Raw genomic sequence first — 16,296 nt, 5'->3', positions numbered from 1 at the left:
GAATTTTAAAGGTTGTTGGGGCATTTCACAGACTGTGTCGGTGGGCAGGGCAGCCCGGCCCCGGCCGCCGCCGCCGCCGCCTCCTTCACTGGTATGTGGCAGGGACGGAAGCTTCGTATTGATATACCGGGGTGCAACTCAAGCAGCATATCACCTACGAAGTGAATGAAAACTAAATATTATGTATAACTGTGGTCTGCGCTGCGGTGTTTCCAAAGTGGAGGAAGTACGGGGAGCTGGACCCAGACTCGATGAGCCCTCTACTACGGATCTGGGTCTTCGCAGCTGATCGTCTGTGAATGATAGATCATATGATACCAATGCATACCGAACGGATCAAAAACAGTGCCATTATATATTTGCAATTCTACAGCTTTACGTAAGCCCATCCTAGTGAATGCATTAATACGCGTTGATTTGACAACTGACATCCGGTTGAAGGCGTTTTTTTTTCGGTCAACAGCCGGCCAGCAGTTGTTGCAGGCCGGCCTCGTTGGGAAGCAGGTTCATTTTCCGACAGCCACTGCGTGCGGAAGCACTCTCTGATGGCGCGGACGGCGCGCGCCGGCTCCTGTTTCTGTGACGTGTAGAGGCGGGTGTCGAGCAGCTGGGCGCGTAGCGGGCGGTCCTCGAGCACGCGGAACGCGGCCGGCTGGCGCGGGTACAGGCGCTCCCTAAACCTCAGGCCCGAGTGATGGCAGAGTCGAGCGCCGCGGCGCGGCAGAGCGCGCGGCGCGGCCGCCGTCTGTTCCAGCTCGGCGTCGGCGCGCCCCTCGGCGAACAGCAGGTGCAGCTGACGGTCGGCCAGGCAGAAGCCGCTGATGCCAGGTGTGCTGACGTCGCCCGGCCGGCGCGGTGCGGTGCCCTCGGCCGCCGCCGGGCTGGGCGGCTCGTTGAGCTGTTGGATGAGCTGCAGCACGCCGCTGCGTTGCAGGCCGCGCTGCGAGACCACGGCCAGCAGTCGGCCATAGGCGCAGCGCGCCGGCGCCGGCCGCGGCAGCAGGTCCAGCGGCACGGCCAGTGACACGGAGACGGACAGCTGCGCCGCCGACTGGAGCAGCTGCAGCGTCCCGAACGGCGGCTGACACGTGCCGCGCTCAATGTCGGCCGCCGGCGAGGCAGCCGCTCCGGCTGGCACCGCTGTTAGCGGCACCTCCACACTGAGCAGGCGCACGCCGCGCGTCAGAGCAGAGACATCCACCACCACCTGCCGCGCACACAGAGGGCCGACAGTGGTGACAGCGCGCGGCGGGTCAGACCTCACAGTGGGGATAGCGGCAGCGGGTCAGACACCCTTATAGAAACAGCACGGGGCGGAGCCGACAAAAGAGGACGAGGAGACGGTCATACAGCCGACTGAGGTCCGGGCACCGACTGACTCAAAGTGCTGAACATGTCACACATTTCTAAATGGCTTCTGTAGGACGGAATAGTGTCTCTTCCTTCCAAGGCTTCCTTGCAGAATAATATGGAAAGACACAATTTTACAAGTTGTGTTTTTATGACATAAGTTCTTTATAACATTTCAACACGCAAACATCATACCTTGACAATTGTTCACGATGAAGATCATGCAGGAACATTTCATATTTAGTCACCCTTGATTATTTTGTTGATAGTGATGCGAAAGGCAAATTACCAAAGTATATATTTGCAATTATTTGAGTTAATAATTTCAACTTTTTTTGTGTTGAAAATTGACTTTTGAAACAATAAAGGCAAATGAATTATCAGTGTCTGGAAAGGTGCAATGCTGAAAGCTTCTTATTACATTCTAAGTTACATCTAAAGCTTTGTTATATCCAAACTCTAAGAAATAACCAAGGACGTAACCAAGGAGGGGCGAGGGGCACGGGAGTCATGCCCTCGTGCCCCTTCCCCCCTCGGTGATGGCGAATTTTTTTTTAAATAAAAACAGCTGTGACACACCCCCAAAATAGTGGGCCTAATCCGAGAAATTTTCCTTTTTTGGAGGGGGTACAACACTAGGCCACAACCTGTGACCCCCCCCCCCCCCTGAGCAAAATCCTGGCAGCTGGCTACGTGCCTGGAAATAAAAAAGCACATCCTATCCTTTGATGCCACTTACCAGCAGCTTTGCGCACTATCAAACAGCCACCTTTGGGCCTTTGTTGTTCTTGTTTTGGGCATTGTCAGTGGTAACTGGAAATAATCAGACATGATGGTCAGAGTAGGGAATGTGACTACAACAAAAATCATTTGATTCCTATAATATAGACATGATTTAATAGAAGACCTTCTTCATAAGAAAGTGTGTCATGGATACCAGCTAATCTGTATGGTATTTATCTCTTGTATTATCATATAGGTATAACAATTATCACCACCCGCCACCATTGAATGTAGGTTTTAGGTTGTAGGTTGTAGGTGGTAGGTCGGGTATCGGTAAAGCTGGTGTCACCGTCAGCGCTAACCGGTAAATGTGTAGATAAAAGGAAGCTTAAAAACAATCTAACCTAACCTAACCTTACCTACTGACCTACAACCTACAACCTACCTACCTACAACCTACCAAACTAATATACGCTGACAGTGCTGCCAGCTTTACCAATGCCATACGTTGTAGGTTGTAGGTAAGGCTAGGTCAGGTAAGATTATGTTTCATTATATATTTACTGAGAAGAGGGCTGAATGCTCTTGAGACGTGGCTATACATTTACATTTTGTAAGTAATTTTCAGGTTTCAATGAATATTTCCTAGTGGAATGTTTTGAAAACCATTCTAAATGATGACCTTTAGCATTCAATAGTACTTTAAAGCTAATTAACCACATCGCCAATGCTAGGTCACATTGCATGCCTACTTTCTACTTTGCATGCCTGAAAGTAACTTTCACTGGCAAGCTCCATGGGATATGATATGATAGGCAGGGGTAAATGAAATATTTTTTATTAATATTCTTGAAGAAAATTATAGGCATGAAAAGAAGATGATCTGCCTTTGAGATTGATATGTGATGCCTACTTTGGAGGAACATAATAATAATAATTACACAATCATAAAAAATGCAATGTAACCAAACAGCCGCTTATGCCGCAAAATGAGAATCAAGCCAATCACTGAGGACAAACAATTTCAAACCACCAAAACTATATTCTTGCTATTCACCAATAATCCTAAAATAGCGTTCCATGGCCATTATATGCATCTTTCACCCTTACCTCCGACAGATAACTAGCGCCACGGGTCGACACACGGGGCGACAAGTTGTTTACAACCGCTACAGTCCGACGAGTCTATCCTCCTCAAGGCTGATTGGCTTGAGTGTGACGTCATTGCTATGACATCATACAGTAGCTGCGGTAGAGAGTATAAACATAGTACCAATATGTTAAATAGTTTGAAATACTTTTTAGCGAACTATGCACTTCTGGCACCGGTTTTGAAAAGAAAATGGAAAATAATAATGTCAAAATAAAAACCAACGATATCTTCATATTTCAAGAAGGTGGCACTTTTCCTTTAAATTCCTCGCCATCTTTGCTCTCACCCCCTCGTCTTATAAATGAAAATAACTCCTGATTTTTTTTATGGTTTTGCTTCTTGCTTTTCGCCCTGCTCTTCCAGACCATGAACACACTTTTTTAGCTATTATGAATGGAAGTTTGCCGCGTTTCTAAGAAAAAGTGCTCATCTAACCTCAATAAAAAAATCCGTTAATATCAAATAGGTACCGGGAGCACAAATATCACAGGAAATCCAGCCGAACTATCAGCGGAAATTGCTACAAGTTTCCTATTGGCCACCGCCATTCTGTCTGAACTAGACTTTTTGTTTCTCCACAACTATATGGTAACGTAACGTCAATGTGATATAATAATTCATATTTATTGGGCATGCGTCATTAATGCGTGCCCCTCGGTATTACCGCTAAAAAGTTGCCCGAGTCGTTTTAAGAGCTTTGCAATTTAAAAATTTAACCCTCGCCCGTAGACGGCATTTCGCCATCCTTCCTAGGGAGGGGGGGGGGGTGCGACCCCTCTGCTGTTTTGAAACGCGGCGACTTAGAGCCTAGCGGAAAAACAGCGTATTGCTCTCGACGAGAGCTCGCGATTGCGTAAGTAACTTTTGAGATAGGTCAATATTTGGCTTATAGTTTTGGCAGGTCAAAGATCAAAGTTCGGCGACGCCTGTAGCGTCGCCGATATGGCAGCTATCGACATGAGATTTTCACGCTTAATAAATTTGGAGCATTTTGGTGTATAGTTTGTTTCATTTTACCCTATAACTTCCGGGGCAGAGCGCCCGGAAGCCGGCGGGGCCACGTCGGTGCCCGGGTGGCCGAAAATGCCGCCTGACAGTTGGGGTCGAAAACGTGTTCTAACCTATCGGTCACCTCTTCTTGACCCTGAAACCCTCAATAAAACAAGTGTCTGAGCTTTATTTGGCCGTCAGATTTGAATTCAGGACCAAATATTACCCTCGAAAGGTTAAACTGCAAGAGGTCACCAGTGGTCACTGACCTGAACTTGATATGACCTTGAACTTACATAGGTCAATGGAGGGTGTGTCAGTACCATGTCATTCATTTTTGACCCAAACAACGCCAAAGTGCAGCCGATATCATCGTTAAAAGCTCGAAAAACTACGATTTTGTGCAAAAGTGGCCTGACCCTGTTATCTTTGTGACGTCATAGCTCCGTGACCGGGCCTGAACCGGTCAAAAATTTTCGTCAAAAGTTTCGCAAAGGATGCCTTATAAGGTAACCGAAATCCCGGCGGCGCTACGTGCTGCTTTTTTCGATATCTGCGAAGAGCCTGGGGGGGGGGGGGGGCACAGCCCCTCCACTGGCGACAATGAAACTAAACATCATATAGTGCATCAATCTTCCTTATCAGCTTTTGCACAACCGTTTAAGGAATCCTCAATGTAAAAGATGTCGAAGCTGGAACCGTAGTCGGTCGGAGTGAAAAGTTTTATCAGGAGTCGGAGTCGTTCAAAATTTGTCGAAGCCCTGGGTGCTGATAAAACTCTCGCTGTCAATGAATTAGAGTTGGAGGAAATGACTGCAATATAGGAATGACTGCATGCTATAGCACCTACGGCTAAAAACGAAGCTTAACCTTCGCCCCAGTGGGGGGGGGGGGGGCATATGTTACCACCCTGTCGCGTTTTTTGCGTGTGAATAAAAAACCACGGCGCGTAGCGCCGCGCCGCTTGGAGTAGCCTTTTGCACATCAATTTTGGACAACGTGTGAAATATTTGACCCCAGGTCATGTGTCAGGCCAGGTCACCAGGTCAAGTTAACTGACCAAGCCTAAAAAAGTTTGCAATCATGTCCAGCCTGCGGTGTTTGTCAGAGAGGTTTTAAACTTGGTGGATTGCATGATGTTATGGGTGCCTACAATTTGTATATCTCGGATTTTTGATATGCGTGACCTAAGGTCAGGTCATTGGCGTGACCTTTCCATTATAAGTCAATGTAGAAAAACGAAAATGCCTCTAGATCCGTGTGTACGCATAGGAACAGTCCAAATATTTCAGAATCTCAATTATTTGGACCACCCGTGACGACCAAGGTGTCTTTTTTTGCTGATAGCCTCTAGAAAGGTCATCCGAGGTCATTTGAGGCTACAAACAGCTTTTTGCCAATAACTCGATTGGAAAGAGATAGAACGCTGGGGTTGGCCTCATTGTGTTTGTCTTGCCGAGACGCATCGACTGATATGCAACATGACCTTTTCCGGTCAGGTCATGACCTTGACCTGAGGTCAAATTTTGAAGTTGACCTTTCAAGGTCAAATTATAGTTCATTCGACGCTTCTCGGCGAGAGGAACACGATTCTGGCAATAGAACTGTCCTAGCTTTTTTTAGTCAAAAGTTATTGTCGAAAAACACTTCCGTAAAAACAGCTATTTTTGGAGTTTTTGCCCTCTGGAGGCTAAACCGTTGACCTGAGGTCATTTTTGATGCCTTATCAAAAGAAGAGTTTAAATGCTATCGAATGCTTTTCCCAGCGTTTTTCTAGCTATCATAGTTCCTGAGATAATCGCATATTTTCTGAAAAATATAATGACAATTCGCAAATTTTTTGACCTGACCTCCACCAGAACGGAACCTAAACCAGCCCTTATGGTCGTGTAACCGACATCATTGGATTTGAAATGCAAATCCATATTATGATTTATAACATGTCTGTGCGTGTGTCAGGCCTTATTGGCCGTAGTATAGTTGGGTCCATGTGACCCCTTGTGACCTGACCTCGGTGACCTGACCTGGTATCAGTGACCTCCCTAGCAGCGTATGTAGGGGAAGACGGGAGAACACATCCCTTAACCTTTTAGGGTCTAGTCACGTAATTTTTGGCCAAATGATCAATCTCTCAATTTCATGGGATTGTCGCATCAATTTTACATACACATCAACCAATTGTCTTCTTGTAGTGTCGTTCAAAATTGCATTATTCCACATTTAATAAATGTTTACATTTTTCGGGGTAACACCGACCGTTGGGAACACCGCCCGAGCTCAGCAGGCAACGAAATTTGCAGATTGCTGGACTATTAAGTTGTTCTTCTTATAAATTTCGAGGCGTTTTGGTATGTTTCTAAAATACAGCGGAAACGATTTTATTATATCCCTGGTACCATGTAGTACTCATTTTTATAACTAGACTACTTAAAGTACCAGTATAACGCCTTTTGGGGCGACTAACGGAGCGAGCGAGAGGGTGAGCCTTGCACGTGCGAAATTTCGAGGGGGTACCTCCAGTTGACTTGTGCACGGCACCCTACTAACCGGTCTCTAGCGATGTGCCAAATTTGAGCACAATCGGCCCAGCCGTTCTCGAGATCTGGGAGCGACACCCTGCACGTGCGCACGTGCAAAATGGGTCCCAACTGACTTGTGCACGGCACCCTACTAACTGGTCCCTAGCCGTGTACCAAATTTGAGCGCAATCGGATCAGCCGTTCTCGAGATCTGGAATCGACCCCTGCACGTGCGCACGTGGGCAGCAGCACCCCAACTCTGGCACATGGATATGCAGTGCCTAGTGGGTGCCTACCTACATGCCAACTTTCAGCGCAATCGGCCAAGTAGTTACCGAGATATTGCAACAATTACAAAACTGACACCTCTTCGTTTTGCACGTGGCACGTGCATAAGGGGTCACCCACATGCATTGGGAATAGTCCAATACTTGGTAGAAGGAATGAAGCTACCCTACAAAAATTACCGCATGTAAATCGGTCAAGTGGTTGCTGAGATATAAGCCTCGCAAAAGCGTCCGCACGGCCGGCCGGTCGGCGCCGCTCATACTCAGAAATTTCCGTTAATCTTAGGAAAGACTACGCTCGCTTCGCTCGCTCCGTAACCAAAATTTCATTTTCTCAAAATTTTTATTATCTAAAAAGAAAACATAGCAACAACGTTCTTTCTTTATTTGAAATGCGTCACTCCTGGGCTAGGTGTCACAATGTGCTATTAAATACCAAATTTCCCAAGTGGGCGGTGTTACCCAAGTGTCTGCATTTTTCTTGAAAAAAAAAACTTAAATATTGCAGCACGACAAAAATTTCGCTCGAGCAGGAGCACGTAATACTTGGATTAATCCTAATTATGACAAGAAATGCCACTTTAGGACTAATGTCTGTCAAATAAGATAAGTTTTCTTCTGCTTATTATGCTAGAAAAAGTATATAACGCATTCACGAAACGTAAAATTCGAAATTTCTCGCAAATCACTTAACCCGCGCCGTGCTGGTGGCCTGAACTTTCCGCCGAGTGCTGGGGGGGGGGGGCGTTTTCACGCCCCCCGTCTAACTCGGCTCCTGGACCACGTAGCGACACGCGGTAAGCGGCAATCGAAAGAGCGTCAAAAATAAGGACGAAAACACTTCGGTCATTTTTTGGGTCAGGTCAAAGGTCAGGTCACCAGAGGTCACCAAAGGTAAAATGTTGACTATTTCAACATTTTGGAAACTGCCAACGGCTATCTCGGGAACCGATAGAGCTACAGCGCCGCGGAAAAGCGCATTCGATAGCCCTTTTACAGACCTTTCTGAGTAATGTTCTCAGATTTGACCTCAGGTCAACGGTTTAGCCTCCAGAGGGCAAAAACTCCAAAAATAGCCGTTTTTACGAAAAACGTTTTTTCGTCAATAACTTTTGACTCATAAGCGCCATGACATTACTTTTGCCAGCATCGTGTTCCTCTCGTCGAGACGCGTCGAATGAACTATTTGTTGACCTTGAAAGGTCATTTTGAAAATTTGACCTCAGGTCAAGGTCATGACCTGACCGAAAAGGGTCATGTTGCATATCAGTCGATCCGTATCGTCGAGCTGAACACATCTGACGTGTTTTCACCGCTCTAGCACGTCTCTATCAAAAGTTATAGCCAAAAAACTGCTGGCGACCGTTCATGACCTGAGATGACCTCAGGGGCACACAGAGGGGTCACAGGTGCATTTTTCCTATTCAGTGTGTCATGTTTACCTATGAACCGATGTTTGAGAGCGTTTTGAACGATATTCGTCCAAAAGAGGCGCATTTCAATTTTCTCCCATTGACTTATAATGGAGAGGTCGCAAAATTGACCTGACCTTAGGTCACAGATATCAAAAATCCGAGATATACATTTTATACATACTGTTACTCATATCAATCGCTGAAAGTTTCAAAGTGATCGTTCAGTCGGTGTAGCTATAGCGAGCCTTTGAACTTTTTCTGAGGTAAGGTCACTTGACGTGACCTGGTGACCTGACCTTGAACGGCCTAGGTCTGAAATTTTCACAACATGTGCGGAAATGATGTAGGAACACGTGTACCAAAAACGGCGGCGCTGCGCGCCGCCGTTTTTGAGATATTCGCGAAAAACCTGAGGGGGGGGGGGCGTAAAAACGCCCCCCCCCCCCCCCAGCACGGCGCGGGTTAAGCCGATGCGGTGCACTGCCCATGCCTGCACTTCTGTTGTCGTCACGCCGCCAAAAGACAGTCAGCTGTCGCCCTAGGCCTTTTTGTATTTCTGATTTCGAGGTGGGCGGTGTTCCCCAAAGGGCGGTGTTCCCCCAATCTTCCCCTATTAGGTGACCAACGCTGCATCGATGATTTTCGATAACATGCCTTTTATTCGATGTTATAACGCATTCCTTAGAAGACCTGTAATCGGTGAAACATGTGACCTTTGACCTGACCTTTGACGTCATCGGTTGCACCTAGGTCAACGAAACTTAGTCACGAGGTAGCTACTAGCTACCTGGTGGCGCTATCGAACGCCGTTTGAATTTTCAAAATCAGTCTGTGACTTTCCTAGATTTGACTCTGAGGGGGGTCGGCCGAAACGCCCCCCCCCCCAAACGGGTGGTTGGGTCCGCCAATTGCCCAACGGGGCGCGGGTTAAATAGACGTTGTTCGTGTGATTCGTGGTCGTTCACTCTGATCCAGCACGGCAGACCAAAGTGTTCGTGTAATCGTCCAGTTCACTAAGAATTGCGTATCAGATCGTATTGTTTCATTAACCGGAAGACCAAAAGAGTTCTGTGATGAATGTCTATTTCTTGACTACTCGTCACACAATGCTCGTCACTCGAATCGTACGACTCCGGCGCCATTGCGCCGTCGTCGTCGTTTCGCCGCGAACTGCCGAGCCGGCTGGCAGCGGCCGGCCCGGCGCGTTGGGGCCGGTCAGCACACATATGTATGTGCTCCAGATGACCCCGCAGGCCCCAGAGGACCACGTGGACGGCGGGGCTCGGCCGTGCCCGCCGCGCGCTGCCGTCGCTGTACGGCACGGTACGTTTTCTCTCGAACAGACGTTTCTGCACAGTGCACACCCACTTCTAATTGACGACTCATCCGTTGGTTTCGAGCTGATCAATCCCCTTAAGCCACTTCCTCGCGCCTGGGCTACGACACAAACAATATTTATAATGAGGATGGCTTGTCGCTTATCAACACATATGTCTTCACTGCCTGGGATGGTGTCTGCCTCGTAAGGAATTTGGGACACGTTGCCCCCGCGCAGTGTCAGCCGGGCTGACCCCGGCCGCTGACCCCGGGCAGTGTCTGACCGGGCTGACCCCGGCCGCTGCCCCCGCGCAGTGTCTGACCCCGGCCGCTGCCCCCGGGCAGTGTCTGACCCCGGCCGCTGCCCGTGGGCAGTGTCAGCCGGGCTGACCCCGGCCGCTACCCGTGGGCAGTGTCTGACCCCGGACACGCTCCCTCTCAGCCAGGTGGTGCAGCTCCGGCGCGCCAACGTGACGGCCCAGTTCAACATCGAGAGACGCCACGCCGCCGAGCTGTTCGACGACCGGCCGACGGGCGAGGTCGTCCGGTGAGTGGCCCAGTGCAGCGGCGCGGCCCCCGGCACAGACACACCCCAGCGGCGCGCCCCCCGGCACAGACACACCCCAGCGGCCCGGCCCCCGGCACAGACACACCCCAGCGGCGCCCCCCCCCCCGGCACAGACACACCCCAGCACTGATATACCCTACAGCTACACCCTTCATACCAGCCGGTCGACCCAACTGAGCTAGTGTTAGTTTGGCGAAAAAAAAAAGAGCGTAATGCCAGTGACTACGTGAAGCCGTATGTTCTGGCGTCCCGGTGACCGTCCTGCTCCGGCCGTCCAGCTCGGACGTTATGCTAATGTACCCGACGGGCGCGGACGGTGTGGTGACGCCGTTATGGCAGGGACGGTGTGGTGACGCCGTTATGGCTGGGACGGTGTGACGCCGTTATGACTGGGACGGTGTGACGCCGTTATGGCTGGGACGGTACGACGGTGTTATGACTGGGACGGTACGACGCCGTTATGGCTGGGACGGTGTGACGCCGTTATGACTGGGACGGTGTGACGGTGTTATGACTGGGACGGTGTGACGCCGTTATGACTGGGACGTTGTGGTGACCCCGCCGTGCCCCGGCAGCCAGCGGCGCGGCCAGGATCAGCTGAACAAGATGGCCTCCCAGGTGACGGGTAACCTGCTGTCCATCAACCGCCAGCTGGCAGAGCAGGTGGACCGCAGCAAGCAGACGCTCGACGTGCTGGGTAAGGCTCCGCGCGCGGGCCACGCACCGCCGAGTGTGTGTGTGTGCGGGGGGGGGGAGGGGGGACTCTCCGGCAGGGGTCCGCACGAACACCGAAGGCTTGGCCGGAGTGAGTTACCGCAATGTTGGGGCAAGATCGTACTTGCTACACCTTTTTACGCTAATTTAGGCGGCAGTGCTAGTGCAGGCGATTTCAACAGTACGGCATTACGGCATTCACATATTGAATCGCGGCACGATATTCGGTGCAGCCTGTTTCGTCGTATATACCTAGTGCAGGTAAAAGTGTCCCAGGTTCAGGTATATGAGACATAGAGCACATCATTCGTCATCTCGTTTCAATTTCGGGATGCCGCATGTAATTTACGCACTGTTCAGTATGTCCGGCATTGCATGAATGAGCAATACAATTTTTCTTAGACATCCCACTTCACCTGAGCCTCCAGGGACACTCAGTAGGCAGTCAGCAACGCAAAAAAGCCACGTAGCCAGATGCACTGTTCTTTATGCAAAAGATTGAGGGCAAATGTTTCATCGGATTGTCTTAGATTCGATCATGTAAGACAAAGTGTAGGTACATTATTCGTCGGGTGCTTTTAAAGTGACCATTCCACCTTAAGATTAGTTTGGAGTTGAGAATTGAGATAGCCAAATTGGGGTCCCTGGCTTGCAATTACCGGTTTGGGCAGGGCACTCACAACATCGAGAAGTGCTTTAACCCGCGCACCGACGGGGGGGGCTGGTTAACTCTACCCCCCCCTGAGGTTTTTCGTGAATAGCGGGAAAACCGCGCCATGAAATTTGGCATGGCTATTCCCGTATCAATCTTACACATTGTGCAAGTTTCAACCCTCTACCAGGTCAGGTCACCAGGTCACTTCGAATGAACCAACCACTTTTTGCAACTTTGTCACCGTGTCAGAGCTACAGTAGATGAGGCCTTTGAAAGTCGCAGGATGTAATAATCCCATTAGTAGCTACAATTTTTAACCCGCGCGGGGCTTGGGAGGGGTAAATTTTACCCCCCTCGCGAATTTTTGCAGGCGCCAAATTTTCGGTACCTTTTCTTACATTAATTTGACACGTTCTCTGAAAATTTGAGCGAAATCCGTCGGAAATTTTTTGAGAAATTGACGTTTTAGTGACGTCATGTTCGCCATTTTCGCCTAAAAAAAACGGCAAAATTTCCAACGCCGCTAACATCTTCATTTTTAAAGGAATCAAGACGTAACAAAAAGGTTATACGTAATTTTACTTTGTCTATCAAATGGGTATCTCGGTTTTTGAAAATTTTGGATTTGGCCCAATTTTTTTCTAAAAAAAACTGACTTTTTTGGGAAAATAATTATAAACCCAAAATTTTGAGTGTATCGAAAAAAACCGGAATATATGTCAGAGAACTGGTCTATGTGCACCTACATACCAATTTTTAGAAGAATCGGTTCAAAAATGTGGGAGTTATTCAAAATTTTATGACGTCACGACACACAAAAACTTTGAAAAATGATTTTTTTGAAGTTCTAGACCTCGTACGGAAACAAAAATAGCACCATTCGATTCGCCGTGAAAAACTGCATCAGATAGACACCTTTTTAGGCCTTAACAACCAACTTCAAAATTTGACCTCACTTGACCTGACCTTGACCTGACCTCGACCTGAAATTCATCCAGAGGTGGTTCATATCACTTATTGAGTGTGCCTATCGAATTCTATGAGTAAATGACCCATAAAGCATGTGTCGCACATGCCCTTTTCTATATTTTGTTTTTGGTGACCTTACCTGACCTTGACCTCTGAATGATATTGTATGCAGCGAATATTGTCTTGGTAGCCTAAGAATACGTTTTGGGCAATCAGTCTCAGTCTGTTCTTCGGCAACTACGGTGCAAGGCCGATACTGTAGAAACTTGCAATTTGTACCCTGCCTTGACCTCAAGGCTCAAACTTTAAATTAAGTACATGTTTATAGTTGTTCGTGATGAGATCTTTCGATTGGCGTTTGAATTTTCCAAATCGGACCATTAGTTCGGGAGATAACAGTGGGGGGGGGGTAAAATTTACCCACCCCCAGCCCCGCGCGTTCGGCTGGAGACCCCAGCCCCGTGCGGGTTAACACTGTTACAATTGCCCCGTGTTACATTTGACCCCGCTCTCCCCTACCGCGTTGGAATGGCCCAATATACCATAAATGTCTTCAGATACGATCAAACTTGACTCCCTTGAGACCTGTTTTGCTATTGAGCTGAACTGCAAGATCTTACGTCGTGTGACGTCATCAAAGGTCACCAAAGTTTTTTTTTGCTTATAACTCCTTACAGAAACGAGATGCAGCCAGGCAGCTGGTCTCATTGTGTTCAGCTCGTCAAGGCGCTTCCTGATGACCTTGAACAGATATATGATTTGATGCGGATTGGCAAGAGGATCACGATGGGTCCATTAGTTTGTTCCTAGCTTCACTACTTCGAAAGTTATTAGAGAAAAAATATCCTCATCTAGCGCCACTATTTTGACTTTTTTGACCTCTGTCACTTGATCTTTGACCTGACATGAAAATGACCTTAGTAAAAATTGTAGACCTTTCAGTGCTTACCCCATGCCGTTTACCGCTTGTCTCTATCTTGCTTCGTTCTCGAGACCTCACCCCTCCCCGTCAGTTCTAAGTTGGCGCGGACCCCTGTCGGTGCGCGGGTTAATTCCGAGATACTAGTATTCAATTTAAAACTCTGCAGTTTTCGGATGCTGAGGGGCTAATGCATTTGAATGCTCCCTTTGTTTTTTGTGACGTCAGCGCAGATCTGACGATTTTAACGACTAACACCCGGCCCCTCCGCCGCCAGTGAACTCGTCGGACAAGGTGAGCGACACACACGAGGAGCTGAAGAGCGTCGGCGGCGCCATCGGCCAGTCGGGCCGGCTGCTGAGCAAGTACGGCCGCCGGGAGCTGACCGACAACGTCCTCTTCCTGCTGGCCTTCGCCTTCTTTTTCGCCTGCGTGCTCTACGTGGTGAAGAAGAGGCTCTGGGGCTGGTGACGCCGCCACCCGCCGGGCAGGGTGTGTGTGTGTGTCTGTGCCCGCCGGTGAGCTGGCTGGTGACGCCGCCACCCGCCGGGCAGTGTGGGTGTGTGTCTGCGCCCGTCGGCTGGTGACGCCGCCACCCGCCGGGCAGTGTCGGTGTGCGCCCGTCGGTGAGCTGGCTGGTGACGCCGCCACCCGCCGTTCGGTGTGGGTGGGTGTGTGTCTGCGCCCGTCGGCTGGTGACGCCGCCACCCGCCGGGCAGTGTCGGTGTGCGCCCGTCGGCTGGTGACGCAGCCACCTGCCGGGCAGTGTGGTTGTGTGTCTGCGCCCGTCGGCTGGTGACGCCGCCACCCGCCGGGCGGTGTGGGTGTGTGTCTGCGCCCGTCAGCTGGTGTCGGTGAGCTGGCTGGTGACGCCGCCACCCGCCGGTGAGCTGGCGGCGTCACCTCTGTGAGCTGGTATGTACCTCTCGATCCGAGGGCACTCCAGCGCATGCGCGCCGGCATCCAGAGTTAATGACGATTCACGTGTGGAACATTCGGGGCACCGTCCCCTGGGCGGTCCGCTTTTACGGACACCCCCACAGCTCCCATTCCGCAAACGGCGCTTTAAATGGCATATTTATATGACAATATAATATACACATATGGCGATATCACTATTGGTGCGTTGGTGCGGGGCCGGCCGGCGCCGCGCGGGGAGCAGAGGGCCCGGAGATGATGGCCAGCGAGCGGTCGCGGCGGCGGCGCGGCCGGCCGCGCGATGAGGGCGGCGGCGCCCGGGCGACGGCCGCCGCCGCCGGAGCGATGAGCAAACATGATGACACAGTACAGCACTATGACGGGCGCACGGCAGCGGGCGTTCAGTTCTTGTCCTCCTTCTTGGAGCCGTCGGAGGAGGCGGCGCCGCCGTCGGCCGAGTCTGCAGAGCTGCCGGCCGCGCCGCCGCTGCTCTCCCGGTCGGCCGCCATCTGCCGGAACCAGACAGTGGCCGTCAGCGCGGGCCGCGCAGGCGTGCCACCAGTACCACTAAACACCAGACACAGCGAATACACACAGCAAACACGACACACACCCAACGGGCTGCTTCAGTGGGAAATCTCCTGCCAGTTGTCAGAGTTACACTATGCGACCAGTGAGCTCACTGCATTGCTCCACAGTGGAGTCTACACCCTCCACTGCCTCACTGTGGGCGTTCCGTTACAACCGGCCGACCAAGGTGGCCGGCGGCCAACCGGGAACGCCCGCCAGTCTCTGTCGCACCGTGCTAGTCAGCGCGCGTCCCCGTGATCGGGCGCCAACGCCGCGGTGCCCAAAGGTAGGCACGGATTAAAATGTCCTAACCCCAGCTCAGGGTCTGACCCAGTGCCGACCCAGCTCAGGGTCTCACCCAGTGCCGACCCCATCTCAGGGTCTGACCCAGTTCCGACCCAGCTCAGGGTCTGACCCAGTGCCGACCCCAGCTCAGGGTCTGACCCAGTGCCGACCCCAGCTCAGGGTCTGACCCAGTGCCGACCCCAGCTCAGGGTCTGACCCAGCGCCGACCCCAGCTCAGGGTCTGACCCAGCGCCGACCGGTGACCGGACCGGTCGGGTCCTCACCTTCTTGTAGGCCATCTCGAAGAGTTTGAGAGACTGCTGCTGGAGGTCGGTGACCTCCTTCTTGATATCCTCGGCCGACATCTCGTCCTTGTTCTCCAGCGCCTTCTTGACGGCCGTCAGACGCTCGCGCAGCTTCGACACCTGCCGCCAGAGGACTCGTCAGACCCGTGGTGGACCCCCCTACCCACACACACACAGCTATCAGAATGGTGGCGGGCCCCTCCGGCCTCCCCCACACGACCGGTCAGACATGCGGCAACCCCCACCCCCTCCCCACACGGCAGGTCAGACCCCTGGCGACCCCCCCCCCCCCCCACGGCCGTCAGACACGCGGCGCCCCCAGCACACACACCGTCCCGCCCCGACCCAGCCTGGGTGGCTCAGACAGACTCAACATACACACACGGAGTCCCTACCCAGACTGGGTGGCTCAGACAGACTCCACACACACACACGGCGTCCCGCCCCGACCCAGACTGGGTGACGCGGCGCGTACGGCGAACACTACCGCAGCGGCGGCCCAGACCCGCCAAATAAAGACAATCGCGCAGCAGCAGCGGCTGTGGGCGTTCCGTTACAACCGGCCGACCACGGTGGCCGGCGGCCAACCGGGAACGCCCGCCAGTCTCTGTAGCACCGTGCTAGTCAGCGCGCGTCCCC

At 51.3% G+C, this 16,296-nt stretch overlaps 2 protein-coding genes and 1 long non-coding RNA gene across 4 annotated transcripts in view; 1 reads left to right on the top strand and 2 right to left on the bottom strand.

The window, feature by feature from the left end:
• The window catches only part of LOC122380651 (vesicle transport protein SEC20-like), a 118,036-nt gene extending 103,345 nt beyond the window's left edge, over positions 1-14,691 (top strand). The window contains exons 4-8 of one of the 2 annotated variants that reach the window (XM_043364122.1): positions 10,197-10,301; positions 10,898-11,019; positions 13,857-14,046; positions 14,110-14,162; positions 14,218-14,691. In XM_043364122.1, coding sequence (XP_043220057.1) covers positions 10,197-10,301; positions 10,898-11,019; positions 13,857-14,046; positions 14,110-14,113 — 421 coding nt within the window. In that variant the 3' untranslated portion in view covers positions 14,114-14,162; positions 14,218-14,691. Of the gene's footprint in view, positions 1-10,196; positions 10,302-10,897; positions 11,020-13,856; positions 14,047-14,109 lie in introns of both variants that reach the window. The other variant, XM_043364037.1, reaches the window with a different exon arrangement.
• LOC122380936 lies at positions 337-2,255 on the bottom strand. Its single transcript, XR_006256435.1, has 2 exons — positions 2,090-2,255; positions 337-1,207 (listed from the first exon to the last, which is right to left on the bottom strand). It is a non-coding gene; the product is annotated as an uncharacterized LOC122380936 (long non-coding RNA).
• The window catches only part of LOC122380591 (stress-70 protein, mitochondrial-like), a 28,511-nt gene continuing 26,858 nt past the window's right edge, over positions 14,644-16,296 (bottom strand). Inside the window, exons 11-12 of the mRNA XM_043363915.1 lie at positions 15,637-15,777; positions 14,644-15,006 (exon numbers count right to left, since the gene is read on the bottom strand). Of these exons, the coding sequence (XP_043219850.1) occupies positions 14,899-15,006; positions 15,637-15,777 (249 nt within the window). The 3' untranslated portion in view covers positions 14,644-14,898. The remainder of the gene's footprint in view (positions 15,007-15,636; positions 15,778-16,296) is intronic.

This window comes from Amphibalanus amphitrite, unplaced genomic scaffold (assembly GCF_019059575.1).
Source record: "Amphibalanus amphitrite isolate SeventyFive unplaced genomic scaffold, NRLGWU_Aamphi_draft 000001F_arrow, whole genome shotgun sequence".
Classification (NCBI taxonomy): domain Eukaryota; kingdom Metazoa; phylum Arthropoda; class Thecostraca; order Balanomorpha; family Balanidae; genus Amphibalanus; species Amphibalanus amphitrite.
Note: the sequence above shows the minus strand (reverse complement) of the source record. Positions and strands in the feature narration are given on the sequence as shown.